The sequence below is a fragment of the Myotis yumanensis genome, unplaced genomic scaffold, assembly GCF_028538775.1.
Source record: "Myotis yumanensis isolate MYYU_CA2020_CCGP unplaced genomic scaffold, mMyoYum1.0.hap1 SCAF_8, whole genome shotgun sequence".
Lineage (NCBI taxonomy): Eukaryota > Metazoa > Chordata > Mammalia > Chiroptera > Vespertilionidae > Myotis > Myotis yumanensis.
This window is the reverse complement of record NW_027223759.1, coordinates 83,126,334-83,153,564: the sequence shown is the minus strand read 5'-3', so window position 1 is coordinate 83,153,564 and position 27,231 is coordinate 83,126,334. Positions and strand designations below refer to the sequence as shown.

Genomic DNA, 27,231 nt, shown 5'->3' with positions numbered 1-27,231 from the left:
GAACTCTATATACAGTAGTTTGCTTTCCTCCATTTCTGTCATTTGTGACCTGTTTCTTGTCTCTGCATTTTTTATGCTTCCCTGTGTTGATAGAGTAGCTTTCTGTGCTAGGTGTCATATAGGGCCCAGTGGCTCAGCCTCCCCAATTACCTTTGGTGGACACTCTTGGTGCACCTCTTTGTGGGCTGTGTGCACAGTCTTGTTGTAGTTAAGCCTTGATTGTTGTAGGTATCACTGGGAGGAATTGACCTCCAGGCCAGTTGGCTGTGAGAATCAGCTGTGTCTACAGTGGGAGAACTTCTGTGCTGGAGACACCCTTAGGGGCAAGACTTGCTTCAGTGGGGCTTTGGTGCTCACTGAGTCAGCCCCCTGAATGTGCCCCTTATGGATCTGAGGAGTTGTAATCTGGATGGTCCCACCCTGACCACTGGGTACACTGGCTCTTGGATCTAAGGAGGTGCTAATTTAGCCTCTGCCTGAGGCTACCCAGCAGGAGCTATGGAGAGATCTGCAGATTCCTCTTCTTTGTTTGAGGTTTGGAGGTGCCCAGATGAGGCCCAGCTGTGAAGCAATGCAAGCTGCTGTGGGGCCTTGGGCCTTCTCTTGGATGTTCTGGGTCTCTCTAACCCAGCTGCAGTTTGTTAGGTAATGTTAGATTGAAAAGGGCCAGGCCATTCATAGGCAAAAGCCTCTGTGCACAGCTTGGGTGGGGCAAGATCTCAGGGAACCAACAGGGCAGAGCAAACAGCTATGGCTGATCCTCAGCCCTTCCCTAAGAGGCCCCAGGTCTCAGAGTCCCAAGGTAATCACTGCAAGCACCTCTAAGAGAAAGCCACCCTCGAGTTCCAACCGATACCAGACAGTCCAGTTTCTCCCCGTATGTCCCCAGAGACTCACCCGGAACTGGAGTTCAGAGCAGTCAGGAGCTTGTGTCTCCCTCCTGATTGAAAAAGACAACTGCGTCCTCAGTTGCCAGCCCTCTCCACGTGCGCCACGTCCTCAGTTGCCAGCCCTTTGAGCGCACGCCTCCCTACCTCTGCACTTTACTTCTGCACCTCCTCTGAGTCTCAGTGTGCTTTTCTCTTTCCTTCTAGTTGTAGAATTTCCACTCAGCCAGCCTTCCTGTGGTTCTGGGTGATGTCCGTTTTGTCTTTTAGTTGTATTTTTGAAGTGGTTGTGCGAGGCAGTAATTTCCGGTGTTTACCTATGCCACCATCTTGGTTTCTAATAAAAATATATTTTTAAAAAATGAATAAATAAAGTGGATGCTACTCCCCACCACTTGGGCCAAACAAGGAGAGGTTTCAAGACACACTCAAGATCAGGGATTCAACAAAACAACAAGAAAACCCACTGCATGGGAGAACATATTTGCCAATGTTATCTTCGATAAGGGTTTAATCTCCAACATTTACAGGGAACTCATACAACTTAACAAAAGAAAGATAAACAACCCAATCAAAAAATGGGCAAAGTACCTAAATAGATACTTTTCGAAAGAAGACAGAAGAAAGGCCAAGAGACATATGAAAACATGCTGAAAGTCAGTAATCATCCGAGAGATGCAAATCAAAACGACAATGTGGTACCATCTCACACCTGTCAGAACGGCTATCATCAACAAACGACAAATGCCGGTGAGGATGTGGAGAAAAAGGAACCCTCATGCACTGCTGATGGGAATGCAGACTGGTGCAGCCGCTGTGGAGAACAGTATGGAGTTTCCTCAAAAAACTAAAAATGAAACTCGTATTTGACCCAGTGATCTCACTTCTAGGAATATATCCCAAGAAACTAGAAACACCAATCAGAAAGGATATATGCACCTCTATGTTCATAGCAGCACAATTCACCATAGCTAAGATTTGGAAATAGCCTAAGTGCCCATCAGCAGATGAGTGGATTAAAAAACTGTGGTACATCTACACAATGGAATACTACACTGCGGTAAAAAAAGAAGGAGTTCTTACCATTTGCAATAGCATGGATGGAAATGGAGAGCATTATGTGAAATAAGCCAGTCAGAGAAAGATAAATATTACATGATCTCACTCATTTATGGACTATAATGAACAACATCATCTGATGAACAAAAACAGATCCAGAGACAGAGAAACATTGATCAAACCATCAAACCTCAGAGGGAAGGTAGGGGAGGGTGGGGGTTAGAGGGAGAGATCAACCAAAGGACTTATATGCAAGCATATAGGCCAACCAATGGACACAGACAACAGGGGGATGAGGGCATGAGTAGGGGGGATGGAGGGGTAATATGGGGATAAGGACACATATGTAATAACTTAATCAATAAAGAAATTTTTAAAAAAAAGAAATCACACACACACACACACACTCACTCACTCACACACAAAAAGGTCCAGGATTCACTGCCATGAGTGGAGACCAACAACTCAGCCCCCAGGCTGCTTCTGCTACGCTGCAGAAGCCTCTGGGCCTGATATGCTGCAACCTGGACAAAGTGTGGAGGGGCAGAGAGATTAGTGTCTTCTAATCACCTGGGGCTGTCTGGAGATGCCTGTGTAGAACAAAGAAGGGACTAGAGTGGAAATGGTCTGAACTTCCTTCGTTACATTGCACAGAGATTCATGAGTCTTTTCAACAACTCTGGGAAACCAGCGACGTATAAGTGAGTTTGAAATGACTCCACCCAAGAGTTCTGCATTAGCAGAATGAGCTTGTATCAGGAGTAGGTGGAAAGAGAATTAAGGGAACATCGTGAGACATCAGCTGCATGGTGCTCCCCGAAGTGAGTGTGGGGAGAGCAGTGCAAGCCCAGGAGTCCCACAAGACAGTGTGCAAAAAAATACACTTCACAAGCACCTCCACCAGAAAGGGAAAGTTTTGGTACACGTGCCACACAGAGGCCTCGACACTAGGCCCAGCAGCCACTCAAATACGATTTTCCTCTTCTCTACTAATTCCAGTTTCCCTTGGCATGACACTGGGGGTGGGGGAAAAGCATTAATTAGTAAATTAGGAAGAAGTGGGGTGAGAGAGAAAAAATAGACCATGAACCCTTATTTCCATTTTGCAAAATTCAAGGTCAGACCAAAGCGAGGAAAGGGAGAAGGTATGAATTAGATAAAATATTAAAGACTAGATTAGATTGAACTTCTTAATATCTAAAAAGGAGGTTATTCTAATATACAAAAGTGCCCAGAAGAGACTTAGAATCTGCACAAGATATCATCCAGGTGTGGAAGAAAGAAAATCTTTAAAAAGCAACTTTAAAGATCGATAGGAAGAAAGCCAAGTGGCTTCCTGCTTATACCGTAACAAATGTAACCAATTTAACAAATTAGTTATAATAGCACTTTTGTGTTTTTCCTTCCATTCTCTTTGTCCTTGTAGAATCATAGTTTTCCATTATTTTGATTTGGATTTCAGGATGGACGTACATGTTCAGTCAACGAAACTTTTTTTTTTTTTTTTTGCACCAAGAGCTCCTTTTCCAGGAAAGACTAAGTTGACCTAGTGATATTCAAAATGCACAATCAATAGATGACAAGATAGTCACAGTTTCCACTTAATACAGAGCATATTCCCCTCACATAAGCCTACTTAGGAGAGAACTTAGAACTTGTAGCTACCATTTGAACTTCTCTGAAGATAATCATTGACTGTCACATCTGCCACCTTGTGGCCACTCTAATGCACACAGTGTTTGAATACTACCACATTTTACACTTTTCACCCCTTTACCCATCCAGCCATCATCCATCCAGCTATCTATGCACCCATCCATCCGTGGCACACTTGTGCAAGGCAGGCTCTGAGCATGCAGATAAAACACACAGAGCCCTTTTCCTTTCTTGAGGAGCTATAGGGAAAAAACATATTTTGTTGTATATATATACAACAGAGAGAAAGGGAGAGATAGAAACATCAGTGATGTGAGAGAATCATCGATCAGCTGCCTCCTGCATGCCCCCTACTGGGGATCAGGTCTGCAATCCGGGCGTGTGCCCAGACTGGGAATCAACCGTGACTTCCTGGTTCATAGGTCCACGCTCAACCACTGAGTCACACTGGTAGAGCATGTTTTGTTTTCTTTTGTTTTTTTGAGGGAGATTTGTAAGAGCCACACTCTAAGGTTCAAGTCTGTATTTTCAATCTTTTTTTTTTTTTATCACTCAACTGGCTTCTATACTGTGCTAGTAAATTAATTTTTAAAAAAATATTTAAGTCTTAGCCATCTTCAAAAACGGCCAAATGAAAACGTTCTCCATCAATCATGGTGTCCCCAACCATCTTCTTTCTTTGATTCATAGTCAAATTCCTCTGTTCCTTCTTTCTTGCCTCTAATTCATTTTAGTGGTTGGTTTGTTTATCTCATTTTCAACATATCTTTATTATAAAATAATTAAAATATGCAGAAAATAAAAATATAATTACTCATCTATGAATCATCCACCTTTATCAAATATTGGCATTATAGCATAGTTGCCTTAGATTGTCTTTCCCCAAGAAATAAAACATTACAGATAGAGTTGCTACTCTTGGGTCCTCCTTCCTGCTTCCTCCCCAGAGAAACCAGAATCTTGAGAATAATTCCCAGGCACACTTTCACACTACACATTTATGGATCCATAAGCATTGAATGAAAACGTAGCAAATCATTATGAAAGTTGCTTTTCTTAAAAACTCAACTTTACATTTTTTCATATTTATCCATATTCAAACATGTAACTCTAGTTCATTTTCACCACTGTATATTAATTCACTGTATAACAATATCACAAATTATATGTCTATTCTTGTGATGACTATTTAGGTTATACTATTTTTCTTAGTCTTTTTCTAACAATGCTTGCCATGAACAATCTCATGCACATCTCCTTGTCCACATGTGTAGTTCTTGAGAAGAGGACCCTCTGTCCTTCCTCCCATTCTGGAAAGTGAGGAAGAACCTCCCCACAAGTTCTCTCCACTGAGGGTCTTTGCTGACCCATCACATCTTCCACTGGCAACAAGAAGTGTGGTTACACCAAGCAGTGGATTCAGACCTTGGTCCACACAACCTGAAAACAGAGGGGATTCACCTTCCAAATTGATTGCACTTTGCATTGAGTCCACTTCTGAAGATCCAGAACTACAACAAGATCGTTTTCTCTCTCTCTACTAATGTAATTATGATTTATTTTTCTCTTACTTTTTACTGCTCTTAAAAGATGATGCAATGATTCAACTAGATACTTTTAAGATTATAATTTTTAGGGTGATGCGTATAATTTTAGATTATTTAATGCCAATCTTATAAATTAACTAGAGGCCCAGTGCACGAAATTCATGCATGGGTAGGTTCCATAGTGGCTGCCAGCTGCCAGTTGCCGGCTGCTGGCTGGGGCCTTCATTCCGCGCTGCCCCCTGGTGGTCAGCATACATCATAGCAATCAAACTCCAGGTCTCCTAGTTGAACTCCCCAGGGGACACTTTGCATATTAGCCTTTTATATATATAGATGACTTCCATGTTATTCTACTTGTTGGTAGAGTATTTTTGTTGATGTTAACATGTCTGATAAAATAATCCAGAAATCTGGCAGTAATTTTTGTCTTTACTAGGAAATGGGAAGATTAAAAAAAATAATCTACAAATGTATGAATCTTATTAGTAAATTAATTTCATCATTTGATTTTGAACTGAAAGTATAATGTGTCTTCATTGCTATTTAAGAAGTCTCTCCTATGGATCATGTTTCAGTCTCTGTTCTAAAGTAATTTTGGATTTTCTCTCATTCAGTTTTACACGGACACTTGATGAAACTGTAATTCCTAGGATAATATTATATAAATGTAGATTATTTCAAAGTGCATTTCCTGAGTCATTGCTTCCTTTCCCTCCATTTTCAGGCAGTGGGAGGGTTGGATTCCAATTGTTGCTATTTACCAAGTCCCCGTAATTCGAACGGCAGTGGGAGTTGCACGTGAGCAATCTTGTCACTGCGGACATTTGGAACTCAAATCCATTTCTACAGACCAAGGGCTGACTTACTCCAGTGGTAGCTCAGCATGTTTGCCAAATAACGTTCCTTTAAGCCCTGATTGCTCTCACTGTGCTTAGGTGAAATCCAAGCCCCTTCCCTGGTCCCCAGGGTCCTGCCTGGACCCGGCCCCTCCACCTCTGCTCTCTGCACTCCAGCCCCCAGGCCCACCCACTCCTCCTGCTCTGCCCACACTGGTCCTTCAGCCTGCAGCGCTTCCCCCACTCGGAGCCTCACTCTTCCTCGACCCCAGGTCTTATGTCCTTGTAGAAGCTCTCACTGACTTCCCATTCAAATTATTGCTCCTGCTCCTCTCTCATCCCAGGTTTCAACTTCTCATTAATGGCACTTCTTCCAACATACAGTCATACAATTTTTGGTGTCGACTGTGCACATTCCTCCATAGCTCCATTTTGTCCCTTTTCAGGCAGAGGAGTAAGGCATTTGGAGGAACAATTCTTTCTTGTTCTGTGTATTAGTTAGGTTGTGCTGTAATGACAGTGCTTAGCAAACACTCTCCAAATCTCAGTGATAAACACTGATATCCCACTCATCAGCCTGGCTTGGCTGGGTTTGGGTCTTTTCTCTCACATCTGGTTCTCATTCAAGGGCCTCGGCAAGGGTGTAGTGGTTGCTTGGGTATGTTCTTGTGATGGATGGAAAGAACATGAGAGAGTGAAGGAAACACAGAATAAAAGGCTCTTAGCATCTCTGCCCCAAACTGGTATGACACCATATCTTCCCACATTCCTCTTGCCAGAGCAATTCTTATGACTCAAAGTCAATGTAGGACACTTGATATCCATAACAAATGTTGGGTGCTAGATGATGGTAATACCTCCCAGTCACTCTGAAACTCCAAATGCCCCTGGGGTGCTGCATCACTCCCTCTCCCCCAATGAGAACCCTTCTCAGTGCCTGGCACACAGTGGGCCCTCAATGGATATTTGCTGAAAAATTAACTTTGCCAGTTTGCCCTCCAGAACCCTTGCAAAAACTTAATGACTCAGAGTGCTACGGTGTTAGTTCAATGTTCTTAAAACATTACTTCTTCCATATAAAAAGGTATCTAATTTTAACTTTTTAATGTCAGGCTGAGAATCTGCTTTTAAAAATATTTAGTGACAATTCCTTTTAGGTATTCTCTATTCAAGTCTTTTACTCATTTTTCTATTATTTTTTTCCTCATTTGTAATAACTCTTGTCACAGATAATGAATATTTTTCCAGTCTGCCTTTTAAATGTTTTAAATGACTTTTTGACAGGCAAACATTGCTAATATTCAGATAGCCTCATCTCTCATCCTTTTCTTTCATGGCCTGCTGCAGTGAATATTTTTACCCGCAGCATGATGTTACACCAGTAACATACTATAATGTATTTAACCATTTCCATTTTATGCGCTATTTACATAGTTTCCAGGTTTTTCTCCCCCTGGATAACATTGTGATGAAGATCTTTGTACATAAATCCTAAAAGTGGAATTATCATATCCAGGGATAGCTTTTAGGTTCTTAATACATTTAACCGAATCACAATTGAGATTCTCCTCTCCAGGCCCCATAGCCTAGATCTCTCCACCCCAGGATCCACACCCGGATCTTCACATCCTAAATGCCCAAGCTCCACACCCTGCTGACGAGGTCATTCCTGGCCAGCCTTATATAGCAGCAGGCAGGGTGAGAGGGATGAGAGTGGATTTGGAGGGGCAAAGGGAAGACATCCAGACATCCTTCTGCCTGGAGTGCTTTCCTCTGAGACGCTTCCGTGGCACCTTCTCGGGATTTAGGTCTCCCCTCCATCCTGAGAATCTTTCATCTAAAGGAGCCTCTGATTTCAGCTATGCCCTATCACGTTACACTGGTTTGTTTGTTTTTCCTGCAGAGCACTTATTTCTACCCAACATTATCTTATTAATTTACATGTTTAATTTGTGTCAGTAATTACTTGTCTGGTTTGGTGACTGCAGTATCTCCAGCGCAGAGAGGTGTGGTTCTCAAACTGGCTGTTCCGGGGAATCACCTGTGAAGGTTTAATAGTCACTCCCCCTCAATAAAAAGTGTGTCATAAACTTTTACTACTTGAGAGTGAATTGGCATACAATTAAGAATTTTCAGGAAGAACTCTTTTAACATAAGGACTCTTTGTTTATGAATTTTAAATTTTTGTGTGCCACTGTGCTCTATAAAGAAACATTATAGTAATGAGGTGACTGTTCACTACTGCGTTGCCCAGGGTATATGTCCCCTGTATTGGTTTATATATAAACAATATATATTGTCTTATGTATAAAACAAGATATTTCAAAAAAAGCAAATATTTATATTTCTCCACAGATCAATTAAATCAGAATCTCTGAGGGTGGAACTCAGGCAATGGTAGTTTTAAAGCTCCCCAGGTGACTCCAACATACAGCCAAGCTTGAGAGCCAATGACATAGAAGGAACTCAGAATACCAGTTGGATGAATGGGTGGCTGGATGATAGATGAATAAAAGGACATCAGAAATGAGGGGCTCTAGTCCCAGCACTGCCATTAACATAATATGTGACCTAAACTATGTCAGTCCACTTTTCCAAACACCCATAATTGTACTACATGCCTCCTAAAGTCCCTTTCTGCTTCAAGACCTCACGATTCCCCTTCTAGTCACAGCAAGAGCCCAGAATGAAAGGACCAAGAGAAACATGAGGAGAGAATCGTTGAGACTATAGTAAATTTCCTCCAGGATAAAGGTGATCCTAACAGGAAGCTCTTTGCTATGGCACCCTTTCACCCAGGAAGGAAAGTGTTTGTGAGGTTCCTGAGAATCTTGCACTTAGAAGAACAACACATACCTCTGTGCTGGATGTGCAGAGGAGGGACAGGGGATCCCTAATCCCCAAATATCTCACCAGGGAGACGACATGTGTGTATGGATACCCTGAGCCAGGAGAGAGGGAGAGAGATGCATTTATCTAAGAGAGTCCTCACATTGTCTCCAAAGTTGTGCGGGGTTTCTCCCTCAAAAGTGGGCTGCCTAGGCATTCTTGAGTTGTTTTGCTGGGATCTTAGGAAAAAAACAAAACATGCTGTCAACTCGAGTCTGCTACTGTGACCTTACACAGAAAGTTAAAGGGGGCAGTTTCTTACTGGGAAAGATAGCTGCTCATGCTTTTTTGAAACATTGCAGAGGCATTTACAATATGGGACTCCTGTGTAGCCTACCGAGTCCTATTGTTCTTTAAGCGTATTCCCTGAGCTGCTTTATATACAGCTATTTAGGCTTGCTTGCTATGTGAGATTTTGCTACCTGTCCCTAGGCATCAATACCTGTCTGGTCATCCAACAGTGGCTACAAATTATCACCCTCCATTCTCCCTCATTCAGTACCATCTCAAGGAAGGACAATTTTAATACTACAAAAATAACACATTTGGTTGTTATTGAGAGTGGATGCCTTAGAAATTGAGTTTCATTGGCTTCACAATGGGTGAGAGCAAGAGGTCATTTCTATTTCATCATTTTGTTGCTGTTGTTAATCCTCACCTGAGGGTATTTTTTCCATTGACTCTTTTTAAGAGAGTATGTAAGGGAAGGGAGAGACAGAGAGAAACATCAATTGGTTGCCTCCTGCACAAGCCCCGACCAGGGCCTGAGATCAAGCCTGCAGCAGAGGTATGGGCCCTGCACAGAATCAAACCTGGGCCAACGCTCCAACCACTGAGCAAATCTGGCTAGGGCTCATCATTTTTTATTTTTTAAAATATATTTTATTGATTTTTTACAGAGAGGAAGGGAGAGGGAATAGAGAGTTAGAAACATCGATGAGAGAGAAACATCTATCAGCTGCCTCCTGCACACCCCCTACTGGGGATGTGCCCGTAACCAAGGTACATGCCCCTGACCGGAATCGAACCCTGGACTCCTCAGTCTGCAGGCCGACGCTCTATCCACTGAGCCAAACCAGTTAGGGCGGGCTCATCATTTTTTAACACACATAAAACTAACATAACAGAGTTCCCATCTCAACACCTTAATCTGCATATTCAATTTTTCTTAATCCTTGGTGACTGGCAGAGGTGGCACACAGTTTTGGGGAGGGAGTATTGATTTGAGGGAGCAAGATATCGATCTGTTGTTCCACTTATTTATGCATTCATTGGATGATTCTTGTATTGCCTTGACTGGGGATCCAACAAGAAACCTGTTATCAGGAGGACACTCTAACCCACTGAGCTACCCGGCCAGGGCTGGTGGCACAAAGTTTTGTCAGCAATACTTGCTAACTACATTTAAGAAGGAAATGGCCGTCCATAAGGTTCCAGAGACATCTCTGTTCTGTCAGGATAAACTCCAGGAGCACAAAAGGCATGGATTTCTTCAAGGACACTCACTTACCGAATAACCACTTGGAAAGCAGACAGGAAGCGCCCGCGCACGCGTGTGCACACCCACACACACACACACACACACCTTTTTTTATCTCAAGAAGCTCAGTCTCACACTCCTGCCCCTCCCCAAAAGCTCACAGAGAAGCATCCAAAGTTTTCACATGCAGCCGTGACCGGTGGCTCAGTTGCTTGGAGCTCCTCCTGTACAACAAAAGGCCACGGGTTCAATACCAGTCGGGGGGCATAAGGGAGGCAGCCAGTCGATGTTTCTCCCTCACATCGATGGATGATGTTTCCCCCCACTCCCTAAAATCAATTTTTTAAAAGGTTTTCAGATGCCATCGCTTTTTTCATCACTAAGAAGAGGAAAAAGAGGAGGAGGAGGAGGAGGAGGAGGAGGAGGAGGAGGAGGAGGAGGAGGAGGAGAAAACGCTGGAGAAGCCATTACGGAGCAGGTGCAGTGGCTTGTGGCCAGGAAGACAACTCGTTCACGAAGCTGCCATCCTCCGGGATGGACACGGGGTGCATCATGTAAGTGATGCGGCAGCTAAAATGACCTCAACACTGGAGTCGCATGTTCGAGAAGACCTTCCCTAAGGAAGACCAGAGCGGGGGAGAGTGGGGAGTGGGATGGGGGCACATTATCCCGGACGAGTTTTCTTGGGGAGCACGATGCGCTGGCTCCGGCGTTAGGGGGGCAGCAGGCGCGCGGAAAGCGTGCTCGGGGGCTCGGTTCCTGGGCCGCAGGTGAGACGTCTGCCCAAGGGCGCGGTAACGGGGGCCGCCGGTGCTGAGCGAGAGCCGGGCGCGGCGGGGAACCCCGCGCTCTTCACGCTCGGACTCTGACCCGAGGCAGGCGGCTCCCGAACTCGGGCTGGCGGGGAGAACCGAACCCGCTTGATTCATGCCCCTGAGAAGCAGAGCGGAGACCCGGGATGAGAAATGTCCCCACGATGCGGGAATAGGCCCTTTTATAAAGCATCCTGGAGGGAAATGCAGGAACCCGGCGCGAGGTCAGCCTCCGCCGCGCGGGACTCGGCTCCGCTGCCCCCAGTCCCGCCCCCACCGGGGCCGCCTCGCGCAGGCGCAGGCTCGGCGCGCCGCGTTCCCGCCCAGCGCGCATGCTCACCGCCAAGGCGCTCCGGACCCGCGGCGGCGGCGGCGGCGGCGGAGGAAGTGGCCGCTGTGCACTCCACCCCGGTAGCGGCTTCGTGGCGGGGGACAGCCTCCTCCGGCCGCTCCGCGGCTTCGGTGCCTCTGCACGTCCGTCCAGCCGGAGGATGGGGCTGCCCAGGGGGCCGGAGGGCCAGGGTCTCCCGGAGGTGAGGAGCCCCTCTTCCTGACACGTCGGGTGCCCGAGGGAGGGCCAGGCCGCGCCGGGCGTCCCGCCCCCTCCCTCAGGTGCGCCCCGCGGGGAGCCCCGGCCCGTCTGTGGGGCGCCACCGGGCCCTCCGGCGGGGGCGAGCCCCGCCTCTCCCGCTCCGGGCAGTTTCCGGACCCTCGGCGCCGCGGGGCTCGCCCGGAGGCCGGGGCTGCTGCGCCATGAGTCACGAGATGCGCTTTGGGACGGTCCGGGCTCGGGTTGTGCAAAGGGCGGTGACCTCCTGGGGCCTGCCGCCGCCGGACGGGGGCCCGCGGGGGCCGGGAGGCCAGCCCACCTGCCTGGTGTCTGGGGGTTGCCCCCGCGGTCACCCCGCGCGGAGACATTTGGGGGCCGTCCCGCAGGAGGTCCTGTCCGGCGGGGTCAGCTGTGTGGCGGGGACCCGGCTCCGCGGGAACCGAGCCGCGGCTCTGGGCGGTAACGGTGCCTTTCCCTCCGGAGGGGTTGGCACTGAGCGCCCATGGGTTCGGGGGCAGGATGACCAGTGGTTTCCGGATTTCCACGTTGGCTGGGGTGAAGGGGAAGTGCATTTCCCTCGGGGTGCAAATCTCACTTAGCAGGTGGCTCACATCTGCCTTCTCTCGCAGTGGATTTACTCGAAAGCTAGTTGGTCACGTTCTCGGGAGAAATGGAGCCCACGCCCCCCCCCCCCCCCCAAGTCCCTCCTAAGGTTGAAGAGCCTTGGGCAGGGGACTGATGTCTGGACACAGGAGCGGTTCCTTCGCTCGCGGCTGCCCCCCTTCTTGCTTCTCTGTCCCCCACCCCCCAGGTCCTTCCGTGTCAAAGGGACCCCCTCCTCGCGCATACAAGCTGGGCATATAGCGATGAAGGGATGGACTTGGCCGTCAGTGGGAGTTCCCAGGGTGCAAGTCCGTTTTGTTGTTACCGTAGGAAATCCTAACAAGTGTAATTAATGTCAGAGCCCTTGCGTCAGGGAAAACCTTACACGTGAGTAGCTTTGATGGAGCCAGGAATTGTGAATATCGGGCTCTGTACTGTGATATTTTATTTGACGCTTCTTTTTTTTGCCACTTCTTTATTCCAGGATGTCATCAAGTTTTTGCCTGGCCTTGGGCTGTAGGCTCCTGTCTTATCTCCCTGGTTCTATCTTAAATTCTTCTGATTCAATGTCCCAGTGTGGGGATTTTTCTAAAATAAACTTTGTTTAACCCTGCTCTAACTGCTAGGTCTTATTTGTCACTTTTCCAAGAGACTAGGACAGTTCTTGGCAATTAGGAGGCAGGCAGGGTGACTATAAAATCAAGTTATTACCATTTAGTTCAATGACTAGTGCATATACTCTGTGCGATTAAGCTGTTACTAGTCCTATTAATTCACTAACATCCGTTTTTTTAAACCGTTTATGGTATGGAGGATATGCCGATAGCTGGACTTGGCCCTGCCCTCCAGCTTACATGAACGACAATACAAGGCAATTGGAAATTTAAGGTGCCTGGTTTAGGAGCTCACAGTCATTCATCTTTACCAGAATTTTAGTTTAGTTTTGGGTTTTTTTTTTAACAATTGGATGTATTAACCAATTTGGTGGCTTTTTGTGGCTTCAGAGTGCATTCTTTCATGCTCTTTTCTATTTCGTGTTAATCTCTGAAATGAATTTGAAGTCTTATTGGCATTATCCATTCAGTGTCTTGTGCCACAAAGTTATTTCGCAGGTTATATTGCAAAAGTACACTCCTCTGTTCTGGGGGTGAGTGGCTGGGAAGCATGGACCATGCATCTTCCATGGGGTGCTCCTTAGGTAGCAGTGAAGCAGGGATGATCCTCCCATGATGTTCTGTCCTCCTCTTAGAAGTGTTTTTATGATAAATGATGACTGAACAAATGAAGGCTACCTGTCTTACATCCCAGGAGTTTGAAGAAAATTCTTGTATGTATCATCCCATTTCCCCCCTACTCTACCTTTGTGAACCATAACTGCTCTTTACCTTCTCTTCTATTGGAGTTTCTCCACTTATCGCTGTGTTTCACCCATCACAGATCTGTTACCAAGGAAGAGGAGGTGTGAATAATAAATATTACCTTATTTATACATGTCCACTAATAGCTGGTGAATGCTAATCTTCAAAATCTTGGATAGGCTGGACCAGGGTCATTTGAGAGTTAAGTTAAATGAGTACTAGTGCATAGTTGTCACCTCCACCCCCATTTCAAGGGATTAACAGTCACTTTAATAATTCCTTGTTCGACTATACGTGTATGTTAATAAGTATACTCCCTCTCTTGGCAGTTTGTACTTCAAAATAAACTTGACTTTCCATCATCAGTGTCATGACTATTAAAACATTTTGCTCATACATGAATGTCTTAGGTCATGCACTGTATGTAATGATTGCACATGTCATTCTATAAAAAGTGTTTTTGAAGCCAGAATGCTGTTTCAGAACAGAGGAGTAAACATGGGTGAATATTATTTCCTTTCCTGAAACTGCTAATATAATAGTCTATTTGGAAAGATAGGCATGTTCATTAACACCAGGCATGTCACTCAAAAGAGGCTGTTACTTAATTGTATGAATGACAGATTACAAATAAAATATAAATGCAGAGAAATGGGCATTTCAGGCTGTATTTGCCAGCTTTGGCATCAAATAGGAGCTAGAATTTGCTGATGATTTGTCCGTAATCAGAGAATATTGAGAGAAGGAGGTTGGCCATAACCATGTCAGGATTGTTGTGGGGGGAGGTGAAGGATGAAGATGGAAAGATAGGTTGCAGCCAAAAATCTGGATGCCAAACTAAGACATTTGGAGTTTATCTTATAGACAGTGTATGATGCATTAATGATGAGGGCTGGGGGGTGAGCTCAAGAGGTAATGATGTGAAAGCTGTGCTTTAGGAATGAATGAACAAGACAAATTACCAGAGAAGAAAGATTGAGAGGCAGTTACAGTAGTCCTGGCATGAAGTATAAACAAAAGGGAAGGGAGGATTAATGTGAGATGCTTAGTAGAGGAAGATTTAACAGGCATTGTTGAGTAAAAGAATAGTCCCAAGTGGTGGGTACAAAGATTTGAACCAGAATACCTTGGTGGTGGTTTATAGAGACACCACCTTACTTTTGGCTTTTTTTCCCCCGGCAGTGACACAAGAGAGGAAAGGGGCACAGTTCATTAAAGTAAATGGGGGCAAAAGTACTAAAATATTTTGATAAATTTAACTTGTAAATAAACACCTGGCAGTGAAGACAGGATATACAGGGTGGGGGCAAAAGTAAGTTTACAGTTGTGAGTACACGAAACACAGAGTTTATTCTTGTATTATTATTTATTAATTACTAGAGGCCTCGTGCACAGCATTCATGCACTGGAGGAGGGGGATCCCTCAGCCCAGCCTGTGCCCTCTCGTAGTCCAGGACCCCTCAGGGGATGTCTGCCTGGGGATCAGGCCTAAGCCAGCAATCAGACATCCCTCTCGCAGTCTGGGGCTCTGGCAATCCAGGACTCCTCACTCTTTACAGCCCGCCTGCAGCGGAGGCAGGAGAGGCTCCCGCCATCGCTGCTGCACTTGCCAGCTGTGAGCCGGCTGAGCGGCGCTCCCCTTGTGGGAGCACACTGATCACCAGGGGGCAGCTCCTGCATTGAGCATCTGCCCCCTGGTGGTCAGTGTGCATCATGGCAACCAAACATTCTGTGGTTCGGTCAATTTGCATATTAGCCTTTTATTATATAGGATTGTATTCTTTTCTATACCAACAACTGTAAACCTACTTTTGCCCCACCCTGTAAATTTAACAATTTTTTATTATATTAGGTGAATTTATTGTTTGTAAGGCAATCCTGATATATGGCAATAATCACCCTTTAATATTTCTGAGTTGAAAGCCTTCTTTATGGTTGTCTTAGAGATCAAAAAGAGAAGTGTGGAGAGGCATACTTATTTGAATTCTTTGTTCTTGCCCTCTTTAAAATAATATGGATCAAAATGAGTATGAAGTTAAAAAAACACAAAAACACCTTGTTCCTCTGTAAGGGATTTATAATCTAGTTAAGAAGCCTGTCAAGTACACCATGTCTTAGAGAACAGGGAGGTAACATGCCTTAACCTTCCTTTCTCTGGATTCCTTCAGCACCTGGTAAGTAGGCTATGCTACCTGTGTCTTCTGCCCTCACCTATGATGATTAGAAGGGAAACCTGGGGAGTCTCTTCTGTGAAACTCTGGCAGCTCTGTGGGCCATGCTCCTTCATGACTGCAATTCACCTGACAATGGCATCAGGAGCTATATCTGGTGTTTCTGTATTCAAGGTAGCTTTTACAGCTTTTCACCTTTTGTTTTAGGTAGAAACAAGAGAAGATGAAGAACAAAATGTCAAGTTAACTGAAATTCTGGAGCTCTTGGTTGCAGCTGGGTATTTCAGGGCAAGAATTAAAGGCTTATCACCTTTTGATAAGGTAAGAGGACATCTTTCTAACTATTAGGCCATTTTTTTGTCAGGATGGCATGATTAACTATGGAAAGGAGGAAGAGATTGTATTTTTCCTTTCTCCATGTCCGTGTTTCCATTTCTCCCTTATTCAGATTTGTTATGGAAGTGTTTCTTATTAAAAGAAAATAATAACATATCAGTAGACACACTTTGAATTCCTTTTCTATGCATGAAATTTGGAAATGCAAATAAGCAAAAGAAATAGTTCATTTCAAGGAACTTACAGTTTGGGTGGGAAAATAAAACTTACGTAAAATAAAATAACCTGACTTAATAAGGAGCCATCCCAAATCAGTGTGTTCACAGACAATTGTCAGATTTCCTGTGGTGGATGGTAAATGCTTAGTTTGGAGGAGGGAGAAGTCACTATGGGGTGAAGTTTAATTCAGCAGAATCTTGAACAATTACTATGCACAAGGCATAGTACTGGGTGTTGAGGGCACAGAGGTAAGACAGACACCCAGTACTCAAAGGCCTCGACTTCTATAGCATAGGGAAAAGAGACAAGTATACCAACATGCACAGAATAAGTGGCACAATGCAGTAAGTACTACTGCAGTGAACTGTATACAGACATGAAGCTTCCACATCAGACAGGACAGGCCAGGAAAGTTTCCTGGTGGAAAAATGTGTTGAGTGCTCCAGTGGGCCACAGTGCTGGCTGCGCATAACAGAATCACTGTGCATTGTTTCAGCATACAGATGTCTAGGCTTCACCCATTGAAATTCTGGTCATTTAGGTCTGGGCTGGGGCCTGGAATCTGTATGTTATTAGGCATCTCACGTGGGTCTAAGCACAGCCAGAAGTAAGATTGCTATTTTTTTTTTTCAATTTCAAAATGGATTTTTAGCCTTAGTCTCATTTGCATCTCAGAGAAATCCTGTGGGAAAAGTAGAGCAGGAATTCACATCTCCTTTAGGTAGGTGAAAAAAATTAGAGGTATGAAAATAAAGTAATGAGCCACAAAATGTCAATTTTGCTACTCATGTGTCTGGTCTATTAAACAGATAATCTCTCTGGAATCTAGCACTACTCAAAACTGGTTTAAGACTTCTCTCACCTAAGAATTAATGTCTGTCTCCTTCAGTATAAAGCAAGTCTATGTCCATTTAGTAATAAAAGTCACTTTCTCAGTCACACTAGCCACATTTCAAGTGCTCAGTAACCACATGTGGCTAACAGCTGCTGTACTGGACAGTGCAGGTACAGAACCTTGCTATCACTGCAGAAAGTTTTATCCAGCATTGCTAGCTTAGATGAATTGAAGTCAGGACATATACACTCTCTCTAACAATACATAATTTTTATGTTTATTGAGTCTGTAAAATATATTTATATGTTGACTACCTTTGACTTCTTCCCCTCTCCCCAAGCTAGAAAGAAGAAATGCATATTTTCTTTGTCTTGCAGGTGGTAGGAGGAATGACTTGGTGCATTACCACTTGCAACTTTGATGTAGATGTTGATTTGCTCTTTCAAGAAAACTCTACAATAGGTCAAAAAATGTAAGTTGTTAGGGTTTGCCATGGAAGAGCCAAAAAAAAGGAGAAGAGAGTAACTTTTGAGTGCCTACTATGTGCCAGAAGTGTTAGACACTGTACTTATTTTAGTTTTCATTACAACAGGTAATATCGCAGTTATAGATTACAAAACTGGGAATGAAATAAACCAAGGTCACACAGGTAGCATATAAGAGTCATTTCAGTGTTCAGGCTATTTCTAACACTTTTTAAAAACTTTTTTCCAGTTTTATTGAGATATAATTGACACATCACATTTATAGCTTAAGGTATACAACATGATGCTTTGAGTTTATATACACTGTAAAATAATTACCACGACAAGTTAGCATCCATCACCTCACATAGGTATAAATTTTTTCTCCTCAAGATAAGAACTTTTAAGATCTACTCTCTTAGCAACTTTCAGATATACAGTGTAGTGTTGATAAAATGGCATGCTATACATTACATCCCCAGAACTTATTTATCTTATTATGGAACTTTGTACCTTTTGACCAACTTTACCCATTTCATCCACCTCCACCTCTGCTAACCACCCATCTATTCTCTCTTTCTATGAGTTCGATTAAGAAAGTCCACATAGTATTTGCCTTTCTTTGACTTATTTCATTTAGCAAAGTGCCCTCAAGGCTATCCATGGTGTTGCAAATAGCAGGATTTCCTTCTTTTTTATGGTTTAGTAACATTCCATTGTATGTATATGCTACATTTATTCATCTGTTGATGGACACTTAGGTTATTCCTATGTCTTGGCTATTGCAAATAATGCTGCAATGAATATGGGGATTCACATATCTCTTCGAGATAGTGATTTTCTTTCTAATATATACCCAGAAATGAAATTTCTGGATCATATGATAGATCTAATTTTAATTTTTTGAGGAACCTCCATACTGTTTTTCCATAGTGGCTAGTTGCACCAACAGTACACAAAGTTTCCTTTTTCTCCACATCCTGCCAGCACTTGTTATCTCTTGTCTTTTTTTAAAATATATTTTTATTGATTTCAGAGAGGAAGAGAGAGGGAGAAATAGATAGAAACATCAATGATGTGAGAGAATCATTGATCAGTTGCCTCCTGCATACCCCACATTGGTTGTTGTTGGGAGTCCCAGCCTCATTTTTAAGTTACTGACTGGTTGTAGGGCAATCAATAACCTTATGCAAACGCATAAATCTATACCACTAGAGGGAGCTTTCCTCCTACTGAACCAAAAGATAACTCAAGAAAGGTGGCCCCCCACGTGTATAAATAGTTAAAACCTGCCTGGACAAGGAGACAGAGCCAGGGTTGGTAATCATTTTCATTTGCTAAGCTTGGAGTTTGGGAGCAGGGTCAATTTAGCACCCATTTCTTCCCCTCTCAGGTTTCAAGGTATAGGAGTCTTAGGGAGATGAAAATAAAATTTATCAGAGAGAGAGCCTTAGATGTTGCCAAATAGGTTTGTTAATATTTCTCTGCTAAATTATTCAGTTTGAGCCCCAGGAACAGCTGGACCATGGGCTGCCCCACTGGGGCAGGGCACATATGTGATGGCAGAAAGAAGCATGTGACCCATAAGCTGCTCAGAAAGGAGGGGCTACAGGAGTGGCTGGGCCATGTGACAATTTTCTTTCATATCTCAGACCTTTTGGATAAATCACACCTCCTGTATGATTCCATTCTGGGAGGTGAATATTCCTTACCTTCTGTGCATGTGTACAGTAGATTATCAGTCTTAATATTTTTCTCTTAACATTGCACTTGACATTATTACAGATCAGTGGAGCTGGGATGTGGCTGTTTCCCTCTGCAGTTTTAACCTTGATCCCACCTTGTATAGCTACTTTCTGTATATAAATGTTTTTGTAGTGTGTTCTCCAGGGACCATTCCCTGGGGAGCCATTTAGTTTTTGTCCCTAGATTACTTAGTTCCTACCAAGGCTGAGGAGGTGAAACATACTAAGGGAACATAGGTAAGACAATAATTGCTCTCACCCAGGCCTGAGTTAGATTTTGGTCTTAAGAATGTCTGTCTCCTGTAAAGGATTATGGAACTGCAGGAAGATAAAGTTGTACAAGATTTATTTGAACCAGGAACACTTCTGGTGGACCCAAAATCACTGAATTTGAAGCAACTGGTAAGACCTGGTGACCTCATTCACCAGGGCATTCGTCCATTAGCAAATAGTCCTATACTTGTAGACAAGGCCACAATATTTGCTATAACTGGCTAAGATTTTTTTAAGGTTCTTAAGTAGGGATATAACCTAAGTTATCCATGTAGTCTGAGCCAAAAGCCCGCATTTCTCCATATGGCCCCTTCCGGCCCATACCTTGTAACTGTTTCTCAAGCTTCCTTATCTGTGTGCCATGGCTTTGGGGTTTAGCAGAACCACTAAATAACCTTTATTCACACCTCTGATTCAATTTAGACAAAGATTGTTGGAGATCAAATATCATCTGATTAGAGAAGGAGGCTTAAATCTGTGGTAAAATGGACTTGTACACAAGTCCCTCTATCACGCCTACCAGAAATCTGTCCCAACTAGGCCCTGTTTGAACTGGAAAACCTGTCCAGCAGGCGGAGGTTTCCCTCCTGACTGAGACAAGAATGCTTTAGACCTGGGAGCCTGATTCCTCCCCTCCTATTCCAGAGCCTCTTAGGAGGAAAACTGAGGTAAGGTGTTAGAGAGATCAGTGTCCCTCAGGAGCAGAAATTTCTCTCTGGAAAAAGAAGAGTGAGGATGCATGCTTCTCTCAAATCTACCATTGATTTTAGAGTATCAAAACATTAAAGGTGACTTTTTATTTTAAAAATACTTTTGTACCAGAGTAGAGAACTCCCAACTTTTTCTTGAGCTTGTGGCACCGTGTTTCATCTTGTTCTGGACACCTGGCCTGACTGATATTTACAACAATTTTTTAAATGTGTAACCGGTGTTTCCCAGACTTTTGGAAAAAGTAGGTCAGTAAAATGAAATGTAAAAGAACATAGGCTACTGATAACTTTTTATTTTATTATGTAAAGATGTTAAAAAATAATAACTACTACCTCAAACATCACCATGATTTCATAAAGAATCAAAATATTTTAATATAAAAAAGTAGGAAGCACACAATCTTAGAATAAAGGATGAAGGCAGTGTTGTGGCCTTATATGCACACATCTAAATTGTGCCTATTTTTCCTAATTTTGCAGTCAGTCAGGAGAAACTTGGTCATGGTCTGGCATTGAGAAGCCTCAGATTTTTCTGGGATGCTGCCCAGACTTGAGAGATGTCTTAAGAGCCACTTAGTGTGTTCTCACTCTTTGCTTGTTGTTTATTCCAAATAGAGCTCTATCAGAAAAAATTGTCTCTGTTCTGCCAAGAATGAAGTGTCCACACCAGCTGGAGCCTCACCAGATCCAGGGGATGGATTTTATTCACATATTTCCCGTTGTTCAGGTGAGAGTCTTGGTGTGGTTTCTTGTCCTCTGAACGTTGAATTCCTGTAACGGGTCTAACTCCTGGGCTGCCTGGCCTAGATCCTGGATCTAACGGGTGTGGTGTGGATTTGGTGGCAGCAAAACATGATGATGTTTCCTGATGTCATCCTGAGAAGGTCGCTGGTACTCCTCCTCCCCTAGTTTCACAGTCACCTGATCTCTGAATGTCACCATTAGTTGCTTTTCATTGTCCTTTTGGTAAAGATAAGACTCCACAGCCCCCATGCTCTGTTGCTTCCAACCAGTCCAGCCTCATTCCTTGCTTTCCTTTGTTCTTTCTTTTTCAGTTTCTCTGACTTTTCGATTTTCTCATAGTTATTATGCTTCCCCCTGTCACAGGCCTTTCCCCCAAGTTGGAAAGCTCTTCCCTTTTCTTCTTTTCTGTTTAATTCTTACTTATTCAGACCTCAGTTCTACCAAGCCTCCTCAAGAAAGCTTCTCCTTACCCAATAATCTAGAGCAGGTTCCTTCCATATCCATTCATATGGCCACATTCCCTTTCTTCACAGGAATAACCCTTACTGTAGTTTGTACCATATATATTCAAGTGTGTGATTATTTGTCTCTCCATCCAACTGTAAGCTTCATGAGGGCAGGCACCGTGGCTGTCTTGCTCACTGTTGTGCTTCTAGCACCTCATGGACTTCTGGCGCTTTGTAGGCATTCAGTGCTGTTTGATGACTAAATGTCTGTCAGGAGGCTTATGACCACCTCAGTTTTTCCCCAGGACCCTGTGATTAAGTGCTTCGCGCTGTCCAGCTCCCAGTATTCTCTGCAGTTCTTGTGTGCCTCCCCTCCAGGCGCTTGGAAAGAGGAGGAGCAAAGGGACTCACTCACCTTTGTTGCCTGTGCTGTGAACACTGCTTTGCATCTGATCCTAATAGAGCCTTTGAAGCTTCTGTTATAATCCCAGTCTAACATTTGAGGACAGTGAGACTCAGAAAGGGTAATTGATTTGCCTACAGGCAGAGTAGGACAGCAAAGGTTCCAGTCTAAAGGCTCTATCTCCAAGCCTTGTCCTTTCCCACTCCTCCATTCATGCAGCCGGCAAGGAAAAGGCCATGCAGCGTGTCTAGAAACGTCTTCTAAGTCTGTGTCAAGATTATATAGTGTAGGTGCATGGACTCTGGAGACTTCCTGGGTTCAAATCTTGGCTCTGATGTGTGACCTTAGACAAAGACTTAACTTCTGTTAAATAGAAATAATAATAGTACCTACCTGATAGGATGAGAATTATGTTATTTTGTGTAAAGCACTTGCCTGAAGGACTGGCCCATTTAGTAAGTGCTTTAAATAAGTATTATATAGTTGTTCCTGGTGTTATTACTGTTACTGGGAATCTTCCCTGCATTAGACTTCAAATCACATACCATGAAATTTGTAAATTTGAGCCTAAGACTTTTACTCAAAATTTGATTTGTATCTTTGGTAGACTTTTGTCTCTCTGATTCAAGTAAAGGGTACCTAATTCTTTTTGTGAAAACAAAGTAGGGACCCTGTGTTGATTGTTACCAAAACACTATTACGCTGTGAAGTTGTTGTCTTTCCCACCCCCAGAAGCCTGGATCTCTAGTGATTAGACCTACTCAACCCTCTGTTTGAACTTTGAGGGCAAAAAATCTAGTCCAGATGTTAAAAGGGATGAAAGGGAAGTGCTCTTTTCTAGTTTGGGCATTTGAGTGTCTGAATGAACGGTTCTGTTTTGTGAGTAGAATGCTGGAGAGCTTTCTGTCTTAATATGAGAGCCTAGGCTAATGATTACTAGATTTCTTAATTTCATGGACCTGTAAAATTTAAAAGCAAAAATGGAGGTTGATTGACAGTGCACCTGTATTTTGCAAGGTAAGTATGCTTTTTTCTTTTTTTTAATCCTCACCCGAGGATATTTTTTCATTGATTTCTAGAGAGAGGGAAAGGCAGAGAGAAACATCGATGTGAGAGGAACACGTGATTAGTTGCCTCGTGCACAGGCCCAACCAGGGCCTGGAGCCAGGCTGGTGTGGAGCCTGCAACCGAGGTACATGCCCTTGGCCAGAATCGAACCTGGGACCCTTCAGTCCACAGGCCAACACTCTATCCACTGAGCAAAACCCGCTAGGGCAGGCAAGGATGCTTTTTAAACTAACAGCTGCCTTACGTTCATCATCATTTCCTAAAAGAAATATCATTTAGCCCCAATCTCAGACTAAGGGCAAGTCTTCAAATTTAATACCTTTAGCATTATGAAAAACTCACCACATGCCTATAGTTTTTTTCCTGTTTTGCTGGTGACCAATGAAAGAACAGTCATAGACCATCGATTGGGAACCATTGAATTAATTGTCCATGTGATAGAGGCTCACTACCCACGTTTACATAGCGAAGCTACAGTAATGCATTCTGAATGCTAGCCAAGAGGAAAACCATCGAACTTCCAGCCACTGTTAGTTCTAGGTCACATCTTTTTCTCCTATGAGGACATGTGAATCCTGTGAGGGTAAATATTTTTTTCAAATGGTTGGGATCTGTGGCAGAGCTTGGTCGTCTAAGAAGTTCCCTCTATAACCCTTCATACTGGGAACTCCAAAACAGGGCAATCATTTCTCTCAGGGAATCGGTGACTCAACAGGCTTTACTCTCCTTATCTGATCACACTCTCCAGGATCCAGCCATGTAATAACTCCAGTATGGATCTGTTTAATAGAGGTAAATCTGAATAAGAAACAAGTATGAAAGGCCGGAAACTGGCTCTCCCCATCTGAAGGAAAGCAGAGCAAAATTGAGTTGAGGAAGAGTCAGCCTCCTTAGTTATCCTGGGCCATGGTGTTGCATGGGGTTTGGGTAAGAGGCTAGGCAGTGGTTCTCAACCTTCCTAATGCCGCGACCCTTTAATACAGTTCCTCATGTTGTGGTGACCCCCAATTTCATTGTTACAAATTGAGCATAATTAAAGCATAGTGATTAATCACAAAAACAATATGTCATTATATACGTGTTTTCCGATGGTCTTAGGCGACCCCTGTGAAAGGGTCGTTCAGCCCCAAAGGGGTCTCGACCCACAGGTTGAGAACCGCTGGGCTAGAGTAATTCTGAATGCTGTCTGACTTTCTGCCCTCCTTCTGGATTTTAGTCAGTACCTGAGGTCATTGTTTGGAGTAATGGAAATAAATGGAAGATATTAACAACAAAAGAATATTCCTCATATAGTTACTTGCAGCTACCCCTATCCTGGGCAACTTCCTAAACATTTACTTCCTAAATGTGACCTTTACCTGAGCTGGCCCCCTCAGTGAGCAAGCATTCTTTCTATCCCTGTGGGGACAGCATGTTATATGCCATGTGTCTACTTTCTTAGGTAACAAAATTTTCCAAGTTTGGCTGTGCTCTGAGGAAACTCAACTATTATCCAAAAGCTGCTATTGAGATGTAATAGCTTTCTCTGGAGAGGGAAGGACAATCCTGACAGATGGGATCCCCTTCCATAATGTTCTTCAGTAATAAAGGGAATGAATGAAGAGCCAGGGTAGGAGAAGAGAAGGCCCTTTTTTGCTTTTTGCATTCTTACCTAAGAGCACCTGGATCTTCCGCAGGTTATGGGGTGTGGGTGTGTGCGTGTGTGTGTTTTAATTAACTGGAGTTTTAAGTAGGGAAAAATGAAGAGCAGCTACTTCTGCATATCAGCTTATTAGAACTGGGAAACATTTGTAATAAAATCCATCTGACCAATCTTCTGGTGTGGAAGACTCTCCCAGTTGTGACTCACAGCATTGTGGCTTGCTAGCTATGGATCAGTGGGCAAATTACGTGGCCTCAGAGCTTCAGGTTCTGTAAAACACAGCCAGTACCAACTGCTTTATCATGTGTGGAGTAAGAGAGAAAATGTGAGTACCAAACTGACCCAGAGCCTAGGGCTATTACTCAGTACACCCTATTCTCAAATCTGAATATCTGGGAGATTTTTTTTTTATCTTTCAAATGAGGGGTTACACTAGGTATTCCCTGTGGTTCTTCCCTATTCTCTGGTCTGTGGTGCAAGCAGCTCAGGAGAAAGTTACATTAAGATCTGCTAGAACCAGCCTAACCGGTTTGGCTCAGTGGATAGAGCATCGGCCTGCGGACTGAAGGGTCCCAGGTTCGATTCCGGTCAAGGGCATGTACATTGGTTGCGGGCACATCCCCAGTGGGAGATGTGCAGGAGGCAGCTGGTCGATGTTTCTCTCTCATCGATGTTTCTAGCTCTCTATCCCTCTCCCTTCCTCTCTGTAAAAAATCAATAAAAAATATTTTTAAAAAAATTTAAAAAAAAAAAAAAAAAGATCTGCTAGAACCAGTTGGCTGTGGGGAATAGCTCTGTTTGTGTTGTGCTTCAGGTACTTACAGAGCACTCTAGTACTTGTGATTTCATGTGCTCCCACAGCTTCACCTCTGCTTTATGCAGAGGGGGAAACTGAGTCCTGAGGATCTGAGGTGAGGCTTTAAAGCTCCTGCACAGCTACCCTGCTCTAGGTCCCACTGGGTCTTAGCATCCAGGCGCCTAGTTGGTGGCTTTGTTTCCATTTATTTCCATCACTCCTATGGGTTTTTTAGGACAGTACACGTTGATAGTTTCTCATCACCTGGTTCATTAAAATATGGTGATTTGGGTTCCTGAGTTGTGCCATCTTTGAGTTGACCTTCACCATGGTAGGATTTCATCCTTTCTCACATTTCTAACTTTCTTCCCCAGTGGCTGGTGAAGCGAGCTATAGAAACAAAAGAAGAGATGGGTGACTACATCCGCTCCTACTCTATATCCCAGTTCCAGAAAACCTACAGTCTCCCTGAGGTCAGTTTTTTACTTTTCCTGTCTGCTGAGACCATGAGTGCATACTTAGAGCCTCCCTGGGAAGAAGCTCAGTAAGCTCAGGCTGCCTGCCTGCCCCTTCCTGCGTGCCATCTCTGCCTCTACTGCGTCAGCATTGAAACGGGGCCTCCTGATTCATTTGAGCTGTCTCTTTTAGGGGGTGCTGAGTATAAAGCCCTACAATTTTGTCCTTTTGTTTAAGAACTTTTCTTAAATTACAAGAACACGAGTATATTTTTGTATAGTCATATAAAGGTTTTCGAGAGACCACCTGCCTAGGACATTCCTATATTAACAGTTTAATAATAATCTCAACAACAGCTGATAGCCATCGTAATCCTTACTATATTCTAGTTCAAGTATACCACATACCTTCTACTCCTTAATCCTCTCAACTGCTCCCTGAGATGGGCGATGTTGTCCCATTTTACGGATGGAGAAACTGAGGCTTAGAGATTAGGTAACTTGCCTGAGATTTCAGAGCTCATAAGGATTTGAAATGAGACCACTTGTCTGCATCTCTGGTTCCCCTTTTTCTTACCAGCTATAGGAATCTGTTTTAAGACCTGCAGAGGCTCTAACTTTTTCCCATACATAATATATTTCAATTTGTTAGAAAATTGAGACTTCTTCGGGTAAAGTTATGATGTGAAGTCAGTTTGTAAGACAGATTTCTGAGCAGTCCAGTTGAGTTTCCATCTTCACACAAGATTTGTTTAATCCCTGTTTTTTGTTGTACAGGATGATGACTTCATAAAGAGGAAAGAAAAGGCCATCAAGACAGTTGTTGACCTCTCAGTAAGTTCCCCTGCCCTGATCCATCTGTAAAAGAAGCATATAGACTCACAGCCTCCCAATAGCGCTTTGATTTAAATCACAAAACCCTGCTGCCTGAGGTTTCTGTCTGCTGGGATTGTCCAGGAGCTGACTAACCTCTGGTAGGTGTGAGGGAAGCCCTGCCTGTCTATGTGCCCCATATTTGGACACCAACATTCATGGGTAGACCTTGCCACAACCACTGCCCTCTGTTTTTCTTAGCTCCCATTTTAATGGAGAAATTTTTGAAACTCGAAGCCCTTCCTCATTTGTGCCAGTGGCAGGTGTAAACTTTGAATAGCTCAAAAGAAGCAGATGATGAACTGGAGATGGTAAACTGAGATTATCACCCCTTTGGTGGCTTTGGAGAGGCAGAATAGCTTCTGAGCTTGTGC

The 27,231-nt window shown here is 43.7% G+C and overlaps 1 protein-coding gene across 3 annotated transcripts in view; it reads left to right on the top strand.

The window, feature by feature from the left end:
• Nucleotides 1-11,537: 11,537 nt before the first annotated feature.
• CCDC93 (coiled-coil domain containing 93) overlaps nucleotides 11,538-27,231 on the top strand; it is an 87,752-nt gene continuing 72,058 nt past the window's right edge. For all 3 annotated transcript variants that reach the window (XM_070423118.1, XM_070423117.1, XM_070423116.1), the window contains exons 1-6: nucleotides 11,538-11,699; nucleotides 16,056-16,169; nucleotides 17,616-17,710; nucleotides 21,046-21,157; nucleotides 25,904-26,002; nucleotides 26,762-26,818. In XM_070423118.1, the coding sequence (XP_070279219.1) occupies nucleotides 11,658-11,699; nucleotides 16,056-16,169; nucleotides 17,616-17,710; nucleotides 21,046-21,157; nucleotides 25,904-26,002; nucleotides 26,762-26,818 (519 nt within the window). In that variant the 5' untranslated portion in view covers nucleotides 11,538-11,657. The remainder of the gene's footprint in view (nucleotides 11,700-16,055; nucleotides 16,170-17,615; nucleotides 17,711-21,045; nucleotides 21,158-25,903; nucleotides 26,003-26,761; nucleotides 26,819-27,231) is intronic.